General features: G+C 41.4%; 1 protein-coding gene across 1 annotated transcript in view; it reads left to right on the forward strand.

The window, feature by feature from the left end:
• Positions 1–21235, forward strand: part of LOC124544642 (rap1 GTPase-GDP dissociation stimulator 1) — a 98876-nt gene that overhangs the window by 52107 nt on the left and 25534 nt on the right. Inside the window, 2 exon segments of the mRNA XM_047123255.1 lie at positions 7028–7174; positions 17785–17916. Of these exon segments, the coding sequence (XP_046979211.1) occupies positions 7028–7174; positions 17785–17916 (279 nt within the window).

Consider the following 21235-nt stretch of genomic DNA (forward strand, 5'->3'; position numbering starts at 1 on the left):
CACGTCACACAGCACATAATGACAAGAACTCGGCTTTCCGCCCTGAGTCATATGACTTAGAAGTTGGTTTCAAACCTTAACACGGCAGAGATAGGGACATAGGTGGTCTGTGTTATATATGGTCTATGCCAACTACTAATGCTGTAGTCAATAGCAAAGCAGATTTTTTCCTTTGTTCTCGTGCACTTTGTCCTGCATTTATTCACCTGTAGCTTAGTGACCACTGCTTTGCTTGTGTGGATTGTACAGCCTGCAGAGAGTTTGTGTGTTTGTTTTAATTGAATTTTAATGTTCATGAATTGCAACACATACTAAGCTTTCCACACTAATTAAGGCTATATAAACATGGTCTTTCCTGACAAGAAACAAAAGTTTTTGTTAATTATGCCTTTTAAATTCTTGGGGAGATAGTTCCATACCAACTCTCATCCCCTAACAGATGTTTCTTTATATTTAACTGAGAAGTGAAATACAATTTTCATAAATTTAGCTTTAAAGTTTTTTAATGTAATGAAATATTTTCTTAAAAATTTTCATCCCCTATTGCTCTCCCTTGGGGGTTGAATTTCTAGGGACACACATTTTTTAAATTTCTAATAGGTAAGTCAAATACCAATAGCTTTAGAAATCCTTTATTAGTTCTTTAATAATTATTTATTTTCAAAAAAACTTTCACCCAGTATTTTACACCCTTAGTGGTTGAATTTCCAAGATGCTGAAACATGTAGTTTTTATTTACTGAGTGAGTAACAAAATACCGGTTTTCGTAGTTTTAGCTTCAAATTTCCCTTAATAGTGGCATACTTTCAAAAAGCCTTTCATCTCCTATTTCAACCACTTGGAAGTGGAATTTTGAACAACCGCTTCTTAAATGATGCTTACAGTATAAGATCCAAACTCTTTCCAAACTTCAAGTTTCTATCCTTAGCAGTTTGAGCTGGGTGGTGATGAAGCAGTGAATCAGTCTGACTCTATTTTACCCCCCCTAGGGGATGAAATTCCAAAAATAGTGAAACACATATTTTTTCATCTCTTAACCAAGAAGCCAAACACCAATTTACAAAGATGTAGCTTTAAAATGCTTTTGCAGTGAAATATTTTCATACAATGTTTCATAGCCTATCCCTGATTTTTACTCACTCTGTATATTGAGCAAGTAGTAAAGGAAACAAAAGAAAAATTTGAAGTAAGAATTAAATTCAAGGGAGAAGAAATAAAAACCTTTAGGTTTGCCAGTGATATAGTAATTCTGCCAGAGACAGCAAAGGACTTGGAAGAGCAGTTGAACAGAATCGACAGTGTCTTGAAAAGAGGATATAAGATGAAAATCAACAAAAGCAAAACGACGATAATGGACTGTAGCCGAATTAAATCAGGTGATGGTGAGGGAATTAGGAAATGGTACATGTAAAGTAGATGATGAGTTTTGCTATTTGGAAAGCAAAGAAACTGATTATGGTCAAAGTAAGGAGGATATAAAATGTGAGCTAGCAATGGCAAGAAAAGCTTTTCTGAAGAAGAGAAATTTGTTAACATCAAGTATAGATTTAAGTGTCAGGAAGTCCTTTCTGAAAATATTTGTATGGGATGTAGCCACGTATGGAAGTGAAACATGGACGATAAATAGTTTAGACGAGAATAGAAGCTTTAGAAATGAGGTGCTACAGAAGAATGCTGAAGATTAGATGGGTAGATCATGTAACGAATGTGGAGGCACTGAATAGAATTGGGGAGAAGAGAAATTTGTCAGACAACTTGACTAGAAGAAGGGATCGGTTGGTAGGACATGTTCTGAGGCATCAAGGGATCGCCAATTTAGTGTTGGAGGGCAGCGTGGAGGATACAAATTCGAGAGGGAGACAGAGATGAATACACTAAGTAGATTCAGGAAGATGTAGGTTGCAGGAAGTGCTTGGAGATAAAGAAGCTTGCACAGGAGAGCATGGAGAGCTGCATCAAACCAGTCTCTGGACCAAAGACCACAGCAGCAGCAGCAGCAGCAATAACAACAACAGTGGTTTAAATCCAGAAACCCTGAAACATATATTTTTTTATTTGTAACCGAGAATTCAAATACCGATGTTCATAGATGTAGCTTTAAAAATACCTCTGTGGTCCTTTAATAATGACATATTTTCAAAATAGGCTTTCACCCATTATTTCATCCCTGTAGGGTCAAATTTCCAAAAATTTTGAAGCACCTATTTCTTTATTTCAGAACAAGAAACCAAGTACCAATTTTTGTAGCTCTGGCTACAAAATTTCCTTAATAGTGACATTTGCAAAAAAAAAAAAAAAAAAAACACTTTATGCCCTATTTCACCCCCTTAAGGTTGTAATTTCAAAAAGCCATTGTTAAACGAAGCCTACAGTACAAGACCAACACCTTCTCCCAATTTCAAACTTCTATCCTTAGTGTTTTGAGCTGGTGGTGATCAGTCAGTCAGTCAGCACATATATTACACGTAACATAAATTCTGTCTTTCCAGAATTTTTGAACAGCTGCTTTCAAGAAGCAATATTTTGTATACACAATTGTGTTGGCAGCACACAATTTGAGTGTGCTGTTCACACTTTGACAGTTTAAATTAATCAGCTTCTATGGAAATGTACAAGGTGAAGCTACTTGGCAGTGGAATGAATCAGTACATAGTATACTGATAACTGACTAGAAAATTTATGAACAAAATAAACTAATGATTAATAAAACATACAAAAAATTGAAATTGTGTACAAATAACACATTTCAGAGAGAAGTGCTCAACTACTGCAGGGAATTCTTGTACAGAATAGAAGAAATGTAACATCATTTCCTGGTCGCATCTGTGTACTTGTCATTTTTGTTACTGTGAGTGCCAGGGCCAGTTTCCTATTGGAAGGGGGAGAAAGGGGGGGGGGGGGGAAGCAGGGTTAGCTCGGTTTGTTGGAAGTGATGGGATGGTCTTTGCCTAAACCTCCTGAATATTTATTTAATAAAATTGCAGCCAAATAGCCGTATACAGCTACTTTGCTTAACATTTTACATTTGCATTTTTGCATATTCATTTATAGAGTTCACTCTTTTACTGCACAGTTCTATGTGATATCGTTTACAGGCTTCATTACACTGTTCTCACACACATTTTGTGGTTGAGTCATGATAATTTTTGTTTTTGCAAGTTAGATGATGAAAGCCATGAATAGATAATCTAGTTAAGACATGTCACAGTTCGAAGTTTGGTGCTGTCCATGAGCAGTTCGTCATTGCTTCAGTGCCATAGAACTCTGGCCACACGTTCTCTCGTTTATCCTCCATGATCTTCAGTTGATTTCTGGGAGCCTTGGTGTGTGGCACCATATATCGAAGTTTGATGTTTTCAATTAGGAATGTCTCTCTCGCTATCAGGTACACTAGTTGAGATCTTGTTGTCTTTGACGGACCTAGTGCTCTTTTTAGATAAGTCGTTTTTACCTTTTCTAGTGTTTCTAGATTTTTTTCTGCTAGGTGGTCCCATATAAACTCCGTCCCCTAGGCCAGGATTGGCAAGATTTTTGCGTTGAATAATTTCACGGCCGTTTCTGGACTGAGCAGGTGGATGTTTTTGATGTTCTGTATTGCTATTATTGCTTGGGCTGCATGTTCTGTTGTATGTTTTGTGAAGCATTTGGCTGTTGGTTGCAATGTCAATGCTAGGTATTTAAAGTCTGATGAGATATTTATTTTTTGTTCTTTGATGTTGATTTCTGCATTCTTGGGTGTTTTGCCTCCTTTCTGAAAATCACCATTTCGGTCTTCGTTATGTTTATGTGTAGTTGTCATCAGAGTTGACTAGACTGGCGTAAGGGCTTGGGATTACTATTTATTAAAAGAAGCTTCTGAAAATTCTGACAAGAAGCAAAACATTACCTTTCTTGTTTTGTTACGTACTACTACCTCTCAAGATAAAGGAAGCAAAAAGGTCATAGTATAAGGGATGTATTTCATAGTATTGAAGGTGAAGTGCTCCTATCTGTGAAGGTATGTATTTTAGAGCCCATGTTTACTACTTTTATTGCTTTGAGTGGTTGTTCCTGTCATATCTTTGAAAACTGACCGTACCTACTGGGGCACCCTGTATAGACAGCTAATAGTGGTCTGTGTGCAGTTGCAGAAATTCTTTGTTTCAAATGTTAGATAATAACAGCAGGAGGAGTGCAATGACTTTGTTGAAAGTAGCTGTTCTTCTTTCCAGATATATACAGGGTGTTTCAAAAATGACCGGTATATTTGAAATGGCAATAAAAACTAAACGAGCAGCGATAGAAATACACCGTTTGTTGCAATATGCTTGGGACAACAGTACATTTTCAGGCGGACAAACTTTCGAAATTACAGTAGTTACAATTTTCAACAACAGATGGCGCTGCAAGTGATGTGAAAGATATAGAAGACAACGCAGTCTGTGGGTGCGCCATTCTGTACGTCGTCTTTCTGCTGTAAGCGTGTGCTGTTCACAACGTGCAAGTGTGCTGTGGACAACATGGTTTATTCCTTAGAACAGAGGATTTTTCTGGTGTTGGAATTCCACCGCCTAGAACACAGTGTTGTTGCAACAAGACGAAGTTTTCAACGGAGGTTTAATGTAACCAAAGGACCGAAAAGCGATACAATAAAGGATCTGTTTGAAAAATTTCAACGGGCTGGGAACGTGACGGGTGAACGTGCTGGAAAGGTAGGGCGACCGCGTACGGCAACCACAGAGGGCAACGCGCAGCTAGTGCAGCAGGTGATCCAACAGCGGCCTCGGGTTTCCGTTCGCCGTGTTGCAGCTGCGGTCCAAATGACGCCAACGTCCACGTATCGTCTCATGCGCCAGAGTTTACACCTCTATCCATACAAAATTCAAACGCGGCAACCCCTCAGCGCCGCTACTATTGCTGCACGAGACACATTCGCTAACGATATAGTGCACAGGATTGATGACGGCGATATGCATGTGGGCAGCATTTGGTTTACTGACGAAGCTTATTTTTACCTGGACGGCTTCGTCAATAAACAGAACTGGTGCATATGGGGAACCGAAAAGCCCCATGTTGCAGTCCCATCGTCCCTGCATCCTCAAAAAGTACTGGTCTGGGCCGCCATTTCTTCCAAAGGAATCATTGGCCCATTTTTCAGATCCGGAACGATTACTGCATCACGCTATCTGGACATTCTTCGTGAATTTGTGGCGGTACAAACTGCCTTAGACGACACTGCGAACACCTCGTGGTTTATGCAAGATGGTGCCCGGCCACATCACACGGCCGACGTCTTTAATTTCCTGAATGAATATTTCGATGATCGTGTGATTGCTTTGGGCTATCCGAAACATACAGGAGGCGGCGTGGATTGGCCTCCCTATTCGCCAGACATGAACCCCTGTGACTTCTTTCTGTGGGGACACTTGAAAGACCAGGTGTACTGCCAGAATCCAGAAACAATTGAACAACTGAAGCAGTACATCTCATCTGCATGTGAAGCCATTCCGCCAGACACGTTGCCAAAGGTTTCGGGTAATTTCATTCAGAGACTACGCCATATTATTGCTACGCATGGTGGATATGTGGAAAATATCGTACTATAGAGTTTCCCAGACCGCAGCGCCATCTGTTGTTGACAATTGTAACTACTGTAATTTCGAAAGTTTGTCTGCCTGAAAATGTACTGTTGTCCCAAGCATATTGCAACAAACGGTGTATTTCTATCGCTGCTCGTTTAGTTTGTATTGCCGTTTCAAATATATCGGTCATTTTTGAAACACCCTGTATGTACAGCAATGTAGAAGTAATTGCCAGAACTATCAGTTAGAGTAGATTAGCACTAATCATAATTTGTTGTTAGTATGCTTTTCAGAAGTAGCCAAGCTGCTAATGTATAATTCAACTCATTCTACATCCCTGGCAGCTCTCCTTCTTGTTTGGATTTCTGGAACATGATGTGTGAGTCAGTTAATCAATCAACAGTGGAATACAACATTTGTCACTGCTGTAGTGTACAGTGTGATCCAAAAAAGTTTCCCTACTTTTAATTGAATTCCATTATGCCACAATCGATATGCAAATACCAATGTTTGACACATTTTTTTAATGTGATGCTGAATATTCTGGACAAACGGCTGCAGAGTGTTGTCTGTCACATTTATGAATACATTAATTTTATAATTTGCATTCTGCTCAAATATTTATTTTTTGTTGTGTATTTTGTTCATGTAGGTATTTCCAAAGAAAATGTAGATCAGAATTGAATTAAAACTTCTTGCTGGCTTGCCAACACTTCCGTATCACAAATAGCTTGATCAAGCATAGTGTTACTGAGTTGTGCCTGGGATAGGAGTATGGAGTATCACCCTATTGTGCATGAAGTGAAGTGAAGTGAAGTGCATATTGACTGTATTGCCCCATATTGCATCAGTAATTTGAATAATTATTTCTGCCCGAACTCATAAACTGAAAAATACCATGGAAATAAATTTTTCAATAGTAAATTCTGGATTTTTTCCGAGAGATAACTTGTAAAGTTAGCCCATAATCAGCAAATGCCACTGTAACAATGTCTTCTCATGACACTGCTTCAAAGAAATGTGGTTCCCATAATCACCAGTTTATCACATTTCTTATCTGCTATGCCAAGAGTACTTTCTTGTGTGTGTCCACAAATGAAAGAGAATTGGCAGCTTCTGTTGCCCCACTGAAAACTGTTCTGAGCCATACAGTCTGCTGAGTACCACAGCGTAAGCGGCAAATCTATGTAAAGTCTACATATTACCTCATAATTATCCATTTATTTTGTAAGAAAATACTCATATCATTAAAACTACTAGCTTTGCTCTCAAGAATTACTGTAGGAAATGACAGAGAATTGCTGATTTCTGAGCAACATAGTAGGAGCATTTAATATTGGAAACAATTTTTTCCTTCTTTCACTTTTAAGCTCAGTTCTCTGATAATGTTTGTATATGTGCTTGTTGAATCAAAACTTGCAGCATGGAAAAAATAATATTCTTTCTCCTCTATTTCTTTGTTCCAGAACAAGTAAAGCATTGTTTGGCAGTGGCAGGACTGTGTGAATTGCTCATAACACTTCTGGAGAAGCACAAACCAGAGGCTGATGGTGAAGAAGCACGCAATCTCATGAAGATGGCATGTGATCTTATTGTTCTCGTACTCACAGGAGGTAAGTCATACTCTGTTTTTAATACTGTCAAATTATACAGCTGATGTCAGTATTTCAGTACTGACCCCTCCCTCCCTCGCTTATTTTGTTAGAAAATACTCATATCATCAAAACTACTAGCTTTGCTCTCAAGAATTACTACAGCCAATTACAAAGAATTGCTGATTTCTGAGCTCAATAGTGTCACTTGCTCACTAGAGTCAAACATTTCATGTCAACGGCAGCTATAGCTTTGAGTGGATTCAAGCACTCGAACATGTCACAGAAGTTTAAGCTGTGCTATCAGGTGTCAACCTAAACACATCCTCGGAAATTGTGATTTGGTGTACCACTTTCATATTAGGTCGACTTTGTCATGAATCAAACAAACATCGTGAATGGTCATTCAGATGGAAAAAGAGCTCTCATCTCCCACTCTGCTCCCACCCCTCCCCCCTCCCCCCACCTCTCTCTGCCTGTCCATGCTCACCTCCTTCACATGCATTTGACATTTGCCATTTCTCATTTATTTCACTCTCTCATTTCCAATTTATTTCACATTTATCTTTCATTTGAAATTTCTCGTTCCACTGTTGTTTGAAATTTGTATCATGTTTTTCTCATACTAAGGTTTAGGAAATAAATTAATGGAAACATTTGATGTTTTATCATCATTTCATGCAACAAATCTTTTTGAAATACCCCCCAGGCAGCTCACCACTCTTTGGCTGGTTCGTGCCATGGGCCCCCAGCCTTTGCAGCATTTTTTTCCCTTCCGTGCTGCATGTCTATCCTCTTGCTATTATTTTTCACCTTCCTCGGTGAACATGTTTGGAGTGTTATTGGGAACGTTCTGCATTCTGTCGTTGATGTAAGAACAGTCTCACCTTTGTTTTTTGCTCCCTTTTCATTTCTTTGTTTCCCTTCTCCTCTCGTCCCTCCGCTTTGGTATTTCAGGTTCCTCTTTTTTCTTCTTCCTCCTGAAGGCCAGCCCATGCATCTGACACTTAAGACGACTGGGTAACACGTAATTCCCAGCCCCGGGTCGACTGGTAGGTTTTGCATGTACCTCTGGTAGAGTCCAGGACCAGGGAGAGGCCAAATGGTCCCTCTGTCAGGTGTTCGGGAGGTGTGACCTGAGGTATGAACAGTCACCTAAGGTGGGTGTGCCCCCTTGTGAAGGGAGCCCCCCAGTTGAAAGGAGCGTGCCATTGGAGACCCTGGCAATCCTGGGGGATTTCCTCACGATGAGTCAATCATCTTCCCACTCGATGTCTACAAAACGTGAACGTAATGAGGCTAATGATTTGAAGACCCTTCCCACTGCACCACAGTTCCTCATTGTCTCACATACTGAAGACGGTCAGCCCTTTGCCACAGTAAATTCGTTCATTATTCAGAAAGGTGTTGATACGGTTGCCGGCCCTGTGAAATCTTGCACTTGTTTACGGAATGGCACTTTGCTTTTGGAGGCCACTTCTGATTCTCGAGCACATCATCTGCTTGCTGCCTCGCTTCTCCACAGGTACCCTGTTCGTGTCGAGGCCCGTAGAACTTTGAGTTCTTCCCATGTTGTAGTTTACACCAGGCTGATCGATGGTCTAACCGAGGCTGAAATCCAATCTTACCTCTCTGATCAGGGTGTCATTGCCGTTCACCAGGTAATGAGAAAGGTAGATTCCTCCTTCGTGCCCACCCGCACTCTTTTTCTCACCTTTGATAGAGCGGTGCTTCTGTCCAAGATCAAAGTGCGCTATGAAATTGTCAAAGTCTGACCGTACATTCCAAACCCGATGCGCTGCTACCAGTGTCATCATTTCAGCCACACTAGAATGTCTTGTCGCCACCCAGCCAAATGTGTCACCTGTGGTAGGGATTGGCAAAAGGACAATTGTCCACCTCCTTCTCCCCGCTGTATCAGCTGAAATGGCAGCCATGCCGCGTCCTCTCGGGATTGTCCCGTGTATCTTGATGAGCGGGCTGTTTGAGAGATCTGGGTAAAGGAAAAAGTGCCTTACCCAGTTGCTCGCAAGTTATTGACTAGTTGCAAACCACGCATTCTCCCGTATGCTGCCCATAGTTCTGTTCTTGTTACCCCTCGCTCTATGAAGGATGTGGCCACGCAGCCTTGTGACCTCCAATTCAGCTTTGAGGTTGTGAAATCACCCAGTGTCAAGGTAGCATCACCTTTTCCCCCGTCCAGCTGGGCAACAAGCCATCAAACTCTTGCCTCGAGGGACGAAGCCACCAGCTACACAACCGGTAGGCCAGAAAGGACAGGTGGAGTACTCCCATGAAGACTTCCTCTGTCCCTCCAGCCGAACGACACCCGAGTCTTCCTCTAACCGGAAAGGCTCGAAGAAGTCCACCAAAGGCAAACAATCCTCTCCTTCACCAACTCAAAGATCCTCTTCAATGGTGTCTCCGTTATGATACCTTAGCGTGGCCGGCCTCCGTGTTGCCGGTGCACACAGACAACCATTTTTCAGCATTGGACTCCACGGATCGACTGCACAAGCAAGCTGATGTTTCTGTGGACCCCATGCAGCAGGATCCTCCAGCTTCTGCGCTCTGTAGTAGCGACTCTTCCCCGGCTGTCACTCGGCAGCCGCTGAGGTGACACCCCTACATCTCTTCCTCATCGTGACTGTCCTGCAATGGAATGCTCGCAGCCTTTGGCCCCACAAAGAGGATTTAAGGCTGCTTTTAGCATCACAGTGTTCCCTTGTACTCTGCCTTCAGGAAATGAAATTGCACCCTCATGACTGCTTTGAGCTTTCCCATTTCTAACCAATTTGTTTTGGCCTTCCCCCTGAGGTCGGCATTCCATCTCGTGGGGGCTTTATGCTGTTCATATGGGAAGACATTCATAGTCAACCCATCTTCCTGACTACCACTCTTCAAGCTGTTGCAGTTCGCCTTTTCCTTCCCCACCTGACGCTTTCCCTCTGTACCATTTATGTCCCTCTGTCATTCGATGTCACCAGGGCAGACTTCCTTCAGTTTATTGGCCAGCTACCTCCCCCATTTTTGCTACTTGGTGACTTTAATGTGCATCATCCCTTTTGGGGTTCTCCCAGGACCTGTTAGAGAGGTGCCCTCTTGGCTGACCTTCTTAACCAACTTAACCTCTTCTGCCTAAACACTGGAGCACCCACTTTCCTTTCCGACTGCTTGCACTGCCCAGCTTGCACCTCATCTTGAGTGGTCCATTCTTTCTGAAACTACTCGAGTGACCATTTCTCGTGTGCTATCTGCTTGCTGACTCCTACCCCATCCGCATATGTACCCAAGTGGCAGCTTTACTCCTCCCTGGCGACCTTTGAAGACCGAAATTTCCCCAGTTGTGATGACCAGGTGGACTATCTCACAAACGTTATCCTTACTGCTGCAGAACGTACAAGTGCCCGAACTTCCTCTTTACCACGTCATGTCCCAGTCCCTTAGTGGTCTGAGGCATGCCTCGATGCAATTCGCGATGATGCTTTGCACGCATCTGTTTATATTGGATGCAGTTTGCCATCGTAGGATGGTGGTTAAAAGCACGGAGAGCACGTTTCCATGTGCTCTCTGCATTTTTAACCTCCATCCTATGATGGCAAACTGCATTCAATATAAACAGATGTGTGCAAAGTGTTGTCACGTTATTTGGCATAGCAAAAGAGCTAGCTGGATTTCATTCGCTAGTTCTTTTAACAGTTCCTACCCTTCCTCTGTCGTGTGAGCCAACGATGTCATAGTGGACTCTGTTGCTATCTCACACCTTGAGCCCGCCATTCTGCGGAAGTTTCGATCTCTTCCCACTATCACCCTACCTTCCTCCATCAGAAACGAGTGTAGGAGGCTCAGGCGATACCCTTCTCTTCTCTGAATCGTGAGTGCTACAATGCCGCCTTTACTATGAGGGAGATAGGTCATACTCTCAGTTCACCCCAATCCTCCGCCTCAGGGACAAACACCATCCACATTCGAATGTTGCAGCACCTTTCTCTTGCAGACAAGCACTTTCTGCTTAACACACACAACTGCATCTGGGCTGAGAGAACATTTCCTGGATGCTGGCATGAAGCCACTATCATACCCACACCTAAGCCCGATAAGGACAAAAACCTTCCCTCTAGCTACTGCCCCACCTGTCTTACCAGTTGCTTTTGCAAGGTGATGGAACGTATGATTCATGCCTGGCTGGTATGGTGGCTCGAGTCTCGCAGTTTACTGATGACTGCACAGTGTGGATTTAGAGTGCGGCATTCTGCAGTTAACCATCTCATTACTTTGTCCACCCATGTCATGAATGGTTTTCTGCAGAAATCCTAGACTGTGGCTGTATTTTTTCGATTTGGAGAAGGCATGCGACATCTGCTGGACAACTGGTACCCTCCATACTCTTTACACATGGGGCTTCCGTGGGCGCCTGCCCTGTTTCTTTCAGGCATTTTTAAAAGACTGGGTTTTCAAGGTGCGTGTGGGTTCTGCCATGTTTGGACACCTTTATCCAGGAAAACGGTTGGCCTCAGGGTTCCATCCTAAGCGTCGTCCTCTTCGCTATCGCCATGAACCCTATAATGGCCTGTCTCCCGCGGGGCATCTCTGGCTCTCTGTTTGTTGACGATTTTGCTATCTATTGCAGTTCTCCACAGACCTGTCTCACTGAGCGGTGTCTTCAGCACTGTCTTGATCGTCTTTACTCCTGGAGCATCGACAATGGCTGTCACTTTTCCACTGACAAAACCGTCTGTATGAATTTCTGGCAGCACAAATGGTTTCTCCCACCATCTTTACAACTTGGGCCTGTTGCCCTTCCGTTCGTAGAAACTATGAAATTCCTGAGGCTCGTGCTCGATAGGAAGCTCTCTTGGTCCTCCCATGTGTCTTACCTGGCAGCTTGCTGTACTCGATTTCTTAATGTCCTACATGTCCTCAATGTTACTTCCTGGGGTGCTGATACAATCACCCTCCTCAGTTTGTACCAGTCCCTTGTCCGTTCGAAACTTGACTATGGGTGCTTCGTTTATGGGTCTGCACGACCATCCATTTTATGCCGTCTCAACACTATCCACCATTGTGATATCCGTTGGGTCACGGGCGCCTTTTACACTAGCTCAGTTGACAGTCTGTATGCTGAAGCTGCTGAACTACCACTGTGCTACTGCCGTGAAAGGGAAGCAGTGGTTGGAAAGGGAGTGAGTCAGGGTTGTAGCCTATCCCCGAAGTTATTCAGTCTTTATATTGAGCAAGCAGTAAAGGAAACAAAAGAAAAATTAGGAGTAGGTATTAAAATCCATGGAGAAGAAATAAAAACTTTAAGGTTCGCCGATGACATTGTAATTCTGTCAGAGACAGCAAAGGACTTGGAAGAGCAGTTGAACACTATGGACAGTGTCTTGAAAGGAGGATATAAGATGAACATCAACAAAAGCAATATGAGGATAATGGAATGTAGTTGAGTTAATTCGGGTGATGCTGAGGGAATTATATTAGGAAATGAGACACTTAAAGTAGTAAAGGAGTTTTGCTATTTGGGGAGCAAAATAACTGATGATGGTCGAAGTAGAGAGGATATAAAATGTAGACTGGCAATGGCAAGGAAAGCGTTTCTGAAGAAGAGAAATTTGTTAACATTGAGTATAGATTTAAGTGTCAGGAAGTCATTTCTGAAAGTATTTGTATGGAGTGTAGCCTTGTATGGAAGTGAAACGTGGACGATAAATAGTTTGGACAAGAAGAGAATACAAGATTTCGAAATGTGGTGCTACAGAAGAATGCTGAAGATTAGATGGGTAGATCCCATAACTAATGAGGCGCTATTGAATAGAATTGGGTAGAAGAGGAGTTTGTGGCACAACTTGGCTAGAAGAAGGGATCGGTTGGTAGGACATGTTCTGAGGCCTCAGGGAATCACAAATTTAGTATTGGAGGGCAGTGTGGAGGATAAAAATCATAGAGGGCGACCAAGAGATGAATACACTAAGCAGATCCAGAAGGCTGTAGGCTGCAGTACGTACTGGGAGATGAAGCAGCTTGCACAGGATAGAGTAGCATGGAGAGCTGCATCAAATCAGTCTCAAGACTGAAGACCACAACAATAACATATGATAGCTTGTATAGAGGTAGAGCTGATTACCTCCTCTTTCCATGCTACTCTTCAACAAGGCTAAAAGAAACGTAAACAAATAATAGTGTTTGAATCCTGTTCTGGCATGTAATCTTAATTGTCACGACATACACTCCTGAGTAAAATATTGTGTGATCACTTGCTTACTAACATGTTGCTCCTCCTTTGGAATACTATATACAGCACGGTTCTGTGTTTCATGGATTCAATAAGTCCTTGGTAAGTTTCCAGAGAATGTAGCAACAGATGTCTTTTCGCAGGTCATGCCATGCCTGTAAATTGTGAACCGTGACATGGTGAATGTTTTGAGCAGCTGTCTGTCTGAATGACAAGAGACAACTGTAGACCTGGTGTTTGACTGGGAAACATGTTTCTATTGATCTGTGGTTTGATGCCAAAGATCCTGGGCCCACTGAAAATTATTGGGTCAACATGGAAACACATAGTAGTAGTCTGCTGAAACACTTGATCCACACCGGCATTGTACTCTGTCATTAGATCAGCCGCATACTGCTACCTATCCTGCTTTACATAATCAGCAAGCCTCCAAGCTCCACTTCTGTGATGAGGTGTGGATGTCTGACATCTTTCCTCCTGCTCCTGCTTTCACTGTCCTTTAACCGTTGTTCATACATGTTCAGCACAACACACAAGCAGCTAACCAGCTTCACCATTCCATAGATGCTCATTCCCCCATCCTATGTCTGTCGAAGCCTCTTATTTCAGTGGATTTTTCCCTTTTTCCACCTGTATTGTTGCTAGAATGATTCACCTTTCGTTGATGTTCCAGTTATAAAGTTTTCTTACAGCATCACCTACTCGCAACACCACTAGACAGCATTCAGCCTTGCACTTTGCTGTGGACCTGTTTTGGCTCCGTAAGTATTGTGGACTCATCTCAATATGTATTCATACAGATTTCTAGCATACAATTTGCTGAGTAACTTTTATTGTAGTGCTGAAATAAACAGCCATACAAATTTCTAGCATACATTTCGCTGTGTAACTTTTATTATAGTGCTGAAATAAACATAATCACAGCAACTCACTCTCTGTCCTACCTTCACATTTTACCATTTTCTGCTGCTGTTAACACTACTAGATATTCGTCTGACCAAAATCTGTACCTCTTTCCATTCACTCATTATTATTATTATTATTATTATTATTATTATTATTATTATTTTGCCATCAGTCTTCTGACTGTTTTGATGTGGCCCACAGTGAATTCCTATCCTATACCAACCTCTTCATCTGAGAGCAGCTTTTGTACCCTAAGTTCTCAGTTATTTGTTGCAAGTATTCCAATGTCTGTCTGTCTTTTACAGTTTTTACCCTCTACAGCTCCCTCTACTACAGTGAAAGTTATTTCCTGATGTCTTAACACTTCCTGTCATCCTGTCCCTTCTTCTTGTCACTGTTTTCCATATCTTCCTTCCTTGGCAGTTCTGTAGAAACCTGGAACCCCATTTCTTATCTTATCAGTCCACCCAATGTTCGACATCCTTCTATAGCACCAGATCTCGGATGCTTTAATTATCTTCTTTTCCAGTTTTTCTTACAGACTGTGATTCACTTACATACAGTGGTGTGCTCCAAATGTAAATCCTCAGAAATTTCTTCATGAAATGAATGCCGATGTTTTATACTAGTGGGATTCTTTTGACCATGAATGTCTTCTTTGCCTGTGCTAGTCTGCTTTTTCCATCCTCCTTGCTTCATCTGTCGTGTGTTATTTTGCTTTCAAAGTAGGAAAATTCCTTCACTTTGTCTTTCGTGGTCCCCAAATTTGGTGGTAATTTCCCATTGTCCTCATTTCTGCTACCTCTTATTACTTTCATCTTTCTTCGGTTTACTCTTGATTCCATTCAGTATTTCCTGTAATCCCTCCTCGCTTCCACTGAGTACTGCAGTGTCATCAGTGGATCTTATTATTGATATTATTTCACCCTGAATTTTAATCCCAGTCCTGAACCCTTCTTTTACTTCTGTTTTTGCTTCTTCGATGTAGAGAATGGGCAGTTCCACTGTAAATCAGTGAGAGGAAAAGGAGAGAGTGGGAGAGACACACACAGACAGTGGAAGTGAGTATGAAGGCCTAACTATGAAGACAAACTGTGTAAAAGGATTTGGAATGTTCTGTGTTAAGAGAGTGTGAATATATTCAAATGCCAAAATTTTTGGTGAGGAAGGCAGAATGAGGATCGAGACAGTTGGTTACTCACTTTTCTGTAAGAGTTTTTTTTAAAGAGAATTCTATTCACCTTTTTTGTGCTCTGACAGGAGGATTTTTCCACTGGTACACTCATATGCTTCCTCCAACTCTTCATCTTGTGCTTGTGACTTTGGCATGTATGCTCACACCTCTGTTGTTGGCATTAGTTTATTTGTTGATTCTGATGAGAACAGTCCTATCACTGAAATAGTCACAGCAACTCACTCTTGTCCTACCTTCGTATTCATAAAGGAATCTACTTGCCATTATATCATTTTCTGCTGTTGTTAACATTACTAGATATTCGTCTGACCAAAATCCTTACCTCTTTCCATTCACTCCCCCCCCCCCCCCTTCCCCCTCCCCACACTATATTTAGATTGAGCCCTTCATTTCTCTTTTCTAGCTTTCTAACATGGCCCCTAAACAGTCAGTTCATCAAGCATACCTGATCATAGTTATGTGGTCGCTTGCCAAAATATAGCGCCTGTTGGACACTGACATGAAGCTGTTCACTTGCGAACTGTTTTGTCTTCTATACAGTGGTTTCCATTGCCTTCTGCATTTTCATGCCATTGAGCACTGTTAATTCTTCAGATTTTTGTTCTTTGCTGACGGTGCTGTGGTGTTGGGGAGGGAGTCAAAGTTGAGTGGCTGTAGGAGGATACAAGATGACTTAAACAAAATTTCCAGTTGATATGATGAATGGCAACTGGCTCTAAATGTAGAAAAATGTAAGTTAATGTGGATGAGTAGGAAATAGAAACTGGTAGTGTCTGATACAGCATAAGTAATGTCCTGCTGGACACAGTCATGTAGTTTAAATATCCAGGCCGTGGGTTGCAAAGTGATATGAAAGGGAACAAGCATGTGAGGACTATGGTAGGGAAGGCAAATGGTTGACTTCAATTTATGGGAAGAATTTTAGGAATGTGTGGTTCACCTGTAAAAGAGACTGCATATAGGACATTGGTACAACATGTTATTGAGTACTACACGAGTGTTCAGGATCCGCACCAGGTTGGATTGAAGGAAGACATCAAAGCGTTCAGAGATGGGCTGCTAGATTTGTTACTGGTAGTTTCGAACAACTTCCAAGTATTGCAGAGATGCTTTGGGGACTCAGAGGGGAATCACTGGAGGCAAGAATATTTTTTTTTTCCGGAATATTATTGAGGAAATTTAGACAGCTGGGATTTGAAGCTGATTGGTGAATGAATCTACTGCCTACAACATACATTTCACGTAAAGACCACAAAGATAAGCTACGAGAAATTAGGGCTCATATGGAGGCATATATATAGTCATTTTTCCCCTCACTCTAGCTGTGAGTGGAACAGGAAAGGAAATGACTAGTAGTGCAGTACCCTCCTTCACGCACTGTATGGTGGTGTGCAGAGCATTGTGTAGATGTAGATAGCTTTTATTGTAAAAGTAATGACACTTTTTATAGGAACAAATACCTCTCTAAAAGATTGCCTGTAGTAGGCTGAATGTAATTAGTTGCTGCTTCACATACTATCAATGTAAGCTCACCAGACAAAAAATTATTCGCCCCCAGTGTGGGTGTGCTGATTTCAGCACTTTGTGTGCTATTCCGACATCTCCCACAGATTTTCTGTGTAGTTAAAGTCATATTATTTTGCAGGTGAGTCAAAATGTAATAGGGTGGAGAAGTGTTCAGAAAACCAGTCACATATTCATCCGGCATGATGAACTTTGCTGTTGTTGTCTCAGAATGTAGGTGTGAGTGATGGCCTTGTGCACAGTGACTGACTCCAAATGTTCATTGCATACAGTTCCCATCCCATTGTTCTCTCACTGACAGGTTGGGATGGACCTTCATTCATTGCTTGCAACAATACTTGTCGGGATGGGTAGCAACTTTGATTCACAACCGTGCAACGCATCTCTGGTCCCTTGGTCAGGATCTTTTTGCATCCACATTTCTGATGTGTTTCGTGGCCACGTGTGTTACACCACAGCCAAACACAACTGCTCCTTTTTGCCACTCTGTCACATCCTTACATTTTCCCGTGTTTATATAAATGTCCACTCAAAACATAAATGTCTCACGATTGCTACTGCCTTATGCTCAGTAGAGGCGGTGTGTGCATGGTTGAACACATGACTTGATTGCTGTGCCGTCTGTAAAGGCTTAACGATTCGTCTGTGTGTCTGCACTGGGGTGACCAATTTATTGTTCAGTGAGCTTATTTATAACATGTTGCTTACGGGAAAGAGTGACTTGTGATTCTGTGAGAGTTATTTGAATGTATATTTTTATTAACTTCTTTTCAGATGACAGTATGAATGTATTATATGCAGAAGGTCGTGGTGACGTCTTCAGATCCATGATAAACTGGATCGAATCAGATGATGAAGATCTGCAGATAACAGGTGTCCTTGCCATGGGGAACTTTGCACGAACAGGTATGCATGCCTTTTGTTGTCCATGTATACACAGTTTTGTATAATTTAAATTTATTTATTCACTGCACTGTCCACTGCTGCAGTAAATTTGATCGAATTTGGCAGGTGGCACTATAGGTGAAAGTCGGTGCTGTAGATCAGAAGTCAAAGTAGTCCAGTACTCGGAAAATGATCATAGGAGAGTAGATATGGGGAAACTTGCTTCACTATCCTCGGTGAGGTCTTGGTGGAGGTGGTTTGCCATTTCTTTCTTCTGACATTTTATGAAGTGTCAAGTGTGTGTCTGTGTCGTGAGTGACTGTGATGAGAGCTTGTACAGTGTAGTGTTAGATTTATAATGTTATGGATGAAGGGAAGACAGAGCCCGAAGCCCAGTGCCAGCACAATCTGCTCCTCACAAATGTACTGAGAGAGCCCTGTATGGTTGACAGGTCACCATTGACAATGTTCTGTGCCCTCACTTCGTTATACACTGTGGAGAGGTTTTGAATTTAATGCAGCACATTGTCACAGTGAGTAGTGATCATGAACTTTATGCCACAGCCTCTCCTTTCATTCATCCACCACCAGGATTAGAACATTCTTACCTCTGAGTAAAGTGTCACTATATAGGCATTTGTTAATAATCTTTGTTATGGAGGCAGGTTGCTCCTATAGGAACATGTTTTGGTACTTTATTTTTATTGTGCCTCTGTGGTAAATCTATTGTAATTACATAATATTCTGACTGTCTGACTGTTCTCATTGTCCTTTTAAATATAGATTGTATTGGTGAAAGCTTTCAAATCTTCAGCCAGGTGCCACTGTTGAGAAACCACAATATTTTGATGACAGTCATACTGACAAGTAATTTCCCTGAAGCCATAAACCGCTTACGTTTACGAAATTCATTTATTGATTTTTTCCAATCTCGAATTGCATAGTGGTTTTGACTTGTTAGATATCACCACCAAATGATTTGAATCAAAGAACAATTGAACAGGTCACAAGAGATACTCACAATGTAATCATTGGTGTATTTAATTGTTCTTTGATTCATATCATTTCATAGCAACTATCTAACAAGTCAAACCAATTGTGTGATCCACGTCTTAAGCAGAACGCAAAATATGAAGCTGTCTTCACACAGGACGTGTTACTTATTATGAAGTAGCCCAAACGTGGTTTTCATCGTGGTTGGTGTGAAATGAGTTGGTGCATCACATGCAACTTCCTACTCATCATAGTTTACAATTGCAGCGTTCTCCAGTGGTTGTTGTTGGCTGTACCTGGCTCTCAAATCACACAGTTTGTTTACAAAACCGAATGGGCATATAATTCCTACATCAGCTCCATTAAAATGGACATATACTCTCTTGTTCATACGTTAGACCTGTTATTCTGTCTGTGGTATGCATAAATTAAAACTTTAAACAATGGAAAATCCAGGATGGAATGATTACAGTATTGTATAATAAAAAGGATAGATTGCTAGTCACCATATAGTAGAGATATTGAGATGCAGACAGGTATAACAAAAAGACTGTTAGACAAGTAAGCTTCCAGCCAAAAAACCTTCTTAGGGTGCAGAAAAATTTCTGCTTCCAGTCACAATAAAAGATTATCTATTCGTCACATGACCAGTTTCAGGCTTGTACCTGCCCTCAGGTATGTACATGTTTATATTACTGGAGATCACTGTACAAAAAAAAATTATTTGCTGGCGACTAAACAGATCCAAGTGGAACAATTGTAAGTGGCAAGGCAGCATTTGTCGAAAATATATCTGTACTTACATGAAGGTGAAGCATCATAATTGTAATTATGCTTTCGTGACAGTTTTTCCACTTAGTTGGACTTTTTATTATCATTTTCACATTCATATTTCAGTTTTATAAAGTTTAACTGCATATGTCACTATTGCGATGTGCACTCATGAAATACACTGCGTTTACATACAAACATGTAGGCTATGGTCAAAGAACTTAGATGTAGGAGTTGTATGAGCAATGTCTTGGTGGTGGTGGTGGTGGTGGTGGTGGTGGTGGTGGTGCTGGTCTTCAGTCCAGAGACTGGTTTGATGCAGCTCTCCATACTACTCTATCCTGTGCAAGCTTCATCTTCAAGTACCTACTACAACATACGTCCTTCTGAATCTGCTTAGTGTATTCATCTCTTGGTCTCCCTCTGACTTTTACCCTCCACACTGCCCTCCAGTACTATATTGGTGATCCTTTGATACCTCAGAACATGTCCTACCAGCCAATCCCTTCTTCTAGTCAAGTTGTGACACAAATTTCTCTTCTCCCCAATACTGTTCAGTAGCTCCTCATTAGTTATGTGATCTTCCCATCTGATCTTCAGCATTCTTTTGTAGCACCTCATTTCTAAACCTTCTATTCTCTTCTTCTTTAAGCTATTTGTCGTCCATGTTTCACTTCCAGACATGCTTACACTCCATACAAATATTTTCAGAAAAGACTTCATGACCCTCAAATCTATACTCGATGTTAACAAACTTCTCTTCTTTAGGAATGCTTTGCTTGCCATTGCAAGTCTACATTTTATATCCTCTCTCCTTCGACCATCATCAGTTATTTTGCTCCTCAAATAGCAAAACTCATCTACTACTTTAAGTGTCTCATTTCCTGACCTGATTCCCTCAGCATCACCTGATTTAATTTGACTCCATACCATTCTCCTCATTTTGCTTTTGTTGATGTTCATCTTATATCCCTTTTGAGACAAAGCAGTTGTTAGCAGCTCATTTGTACAGTGAATTGGCATCATTTAGTTCCAGTAAGATGGATGCAGAGTAATTATGGGCAAAGTTTATGCAGATTGTAAATTGTGGTTTGGAGAATTATGTGCCTAGTAAGTGGATTAAGGACGGAAAAGACCCACCGTGGTTTAATAACAAGATTCGGAAAATTCTGAGGAAGCAGGGGCTGTTGCACTCTCAGTTCAAACGAGAATGCACAAATGATGACAAGCAAAGGTTAGTGGAAATTGGTGTGTCTGTGAAACGATCTGTGTGTGAGGCACAACTAGTACCACTCTCATACCTTAGATACCTTAGCAAAAGATCTGGCAGAGTATCTGAGAAAATTCTAGTCCTATGTGAAATTGCTAAGTGGGTCCAAGACTTCCATTCAATCACTTGTTCATCAGTCTGATGTGGCAGCTGAAGATAGCAAAATGATACCCAAAGTTTTAAATTTCACATTCAAGAAATCATTCATGCACGAGTATTGTACAAACATACTGTCGTTTGACCATAAAACAGACTCCTGTATGGACGACATAGTAATAAGCATCTCTGGCATAGAGAAACATATGA

Source organism: Schistocerca americana, chromosome 8 (genome assembly GCF_021461395.2).
Source record: "Schistocerca americana isolate TAMUIC-IGC-003095 chromosome 8, iqSchAmer2.1, whole genome shotgun sequence".
NCBI lineage: Eukaryota > Metazoa > Arthropoda > Insecta > Orthoptera > Acrididae > Schistocerca > Schistocerca americana.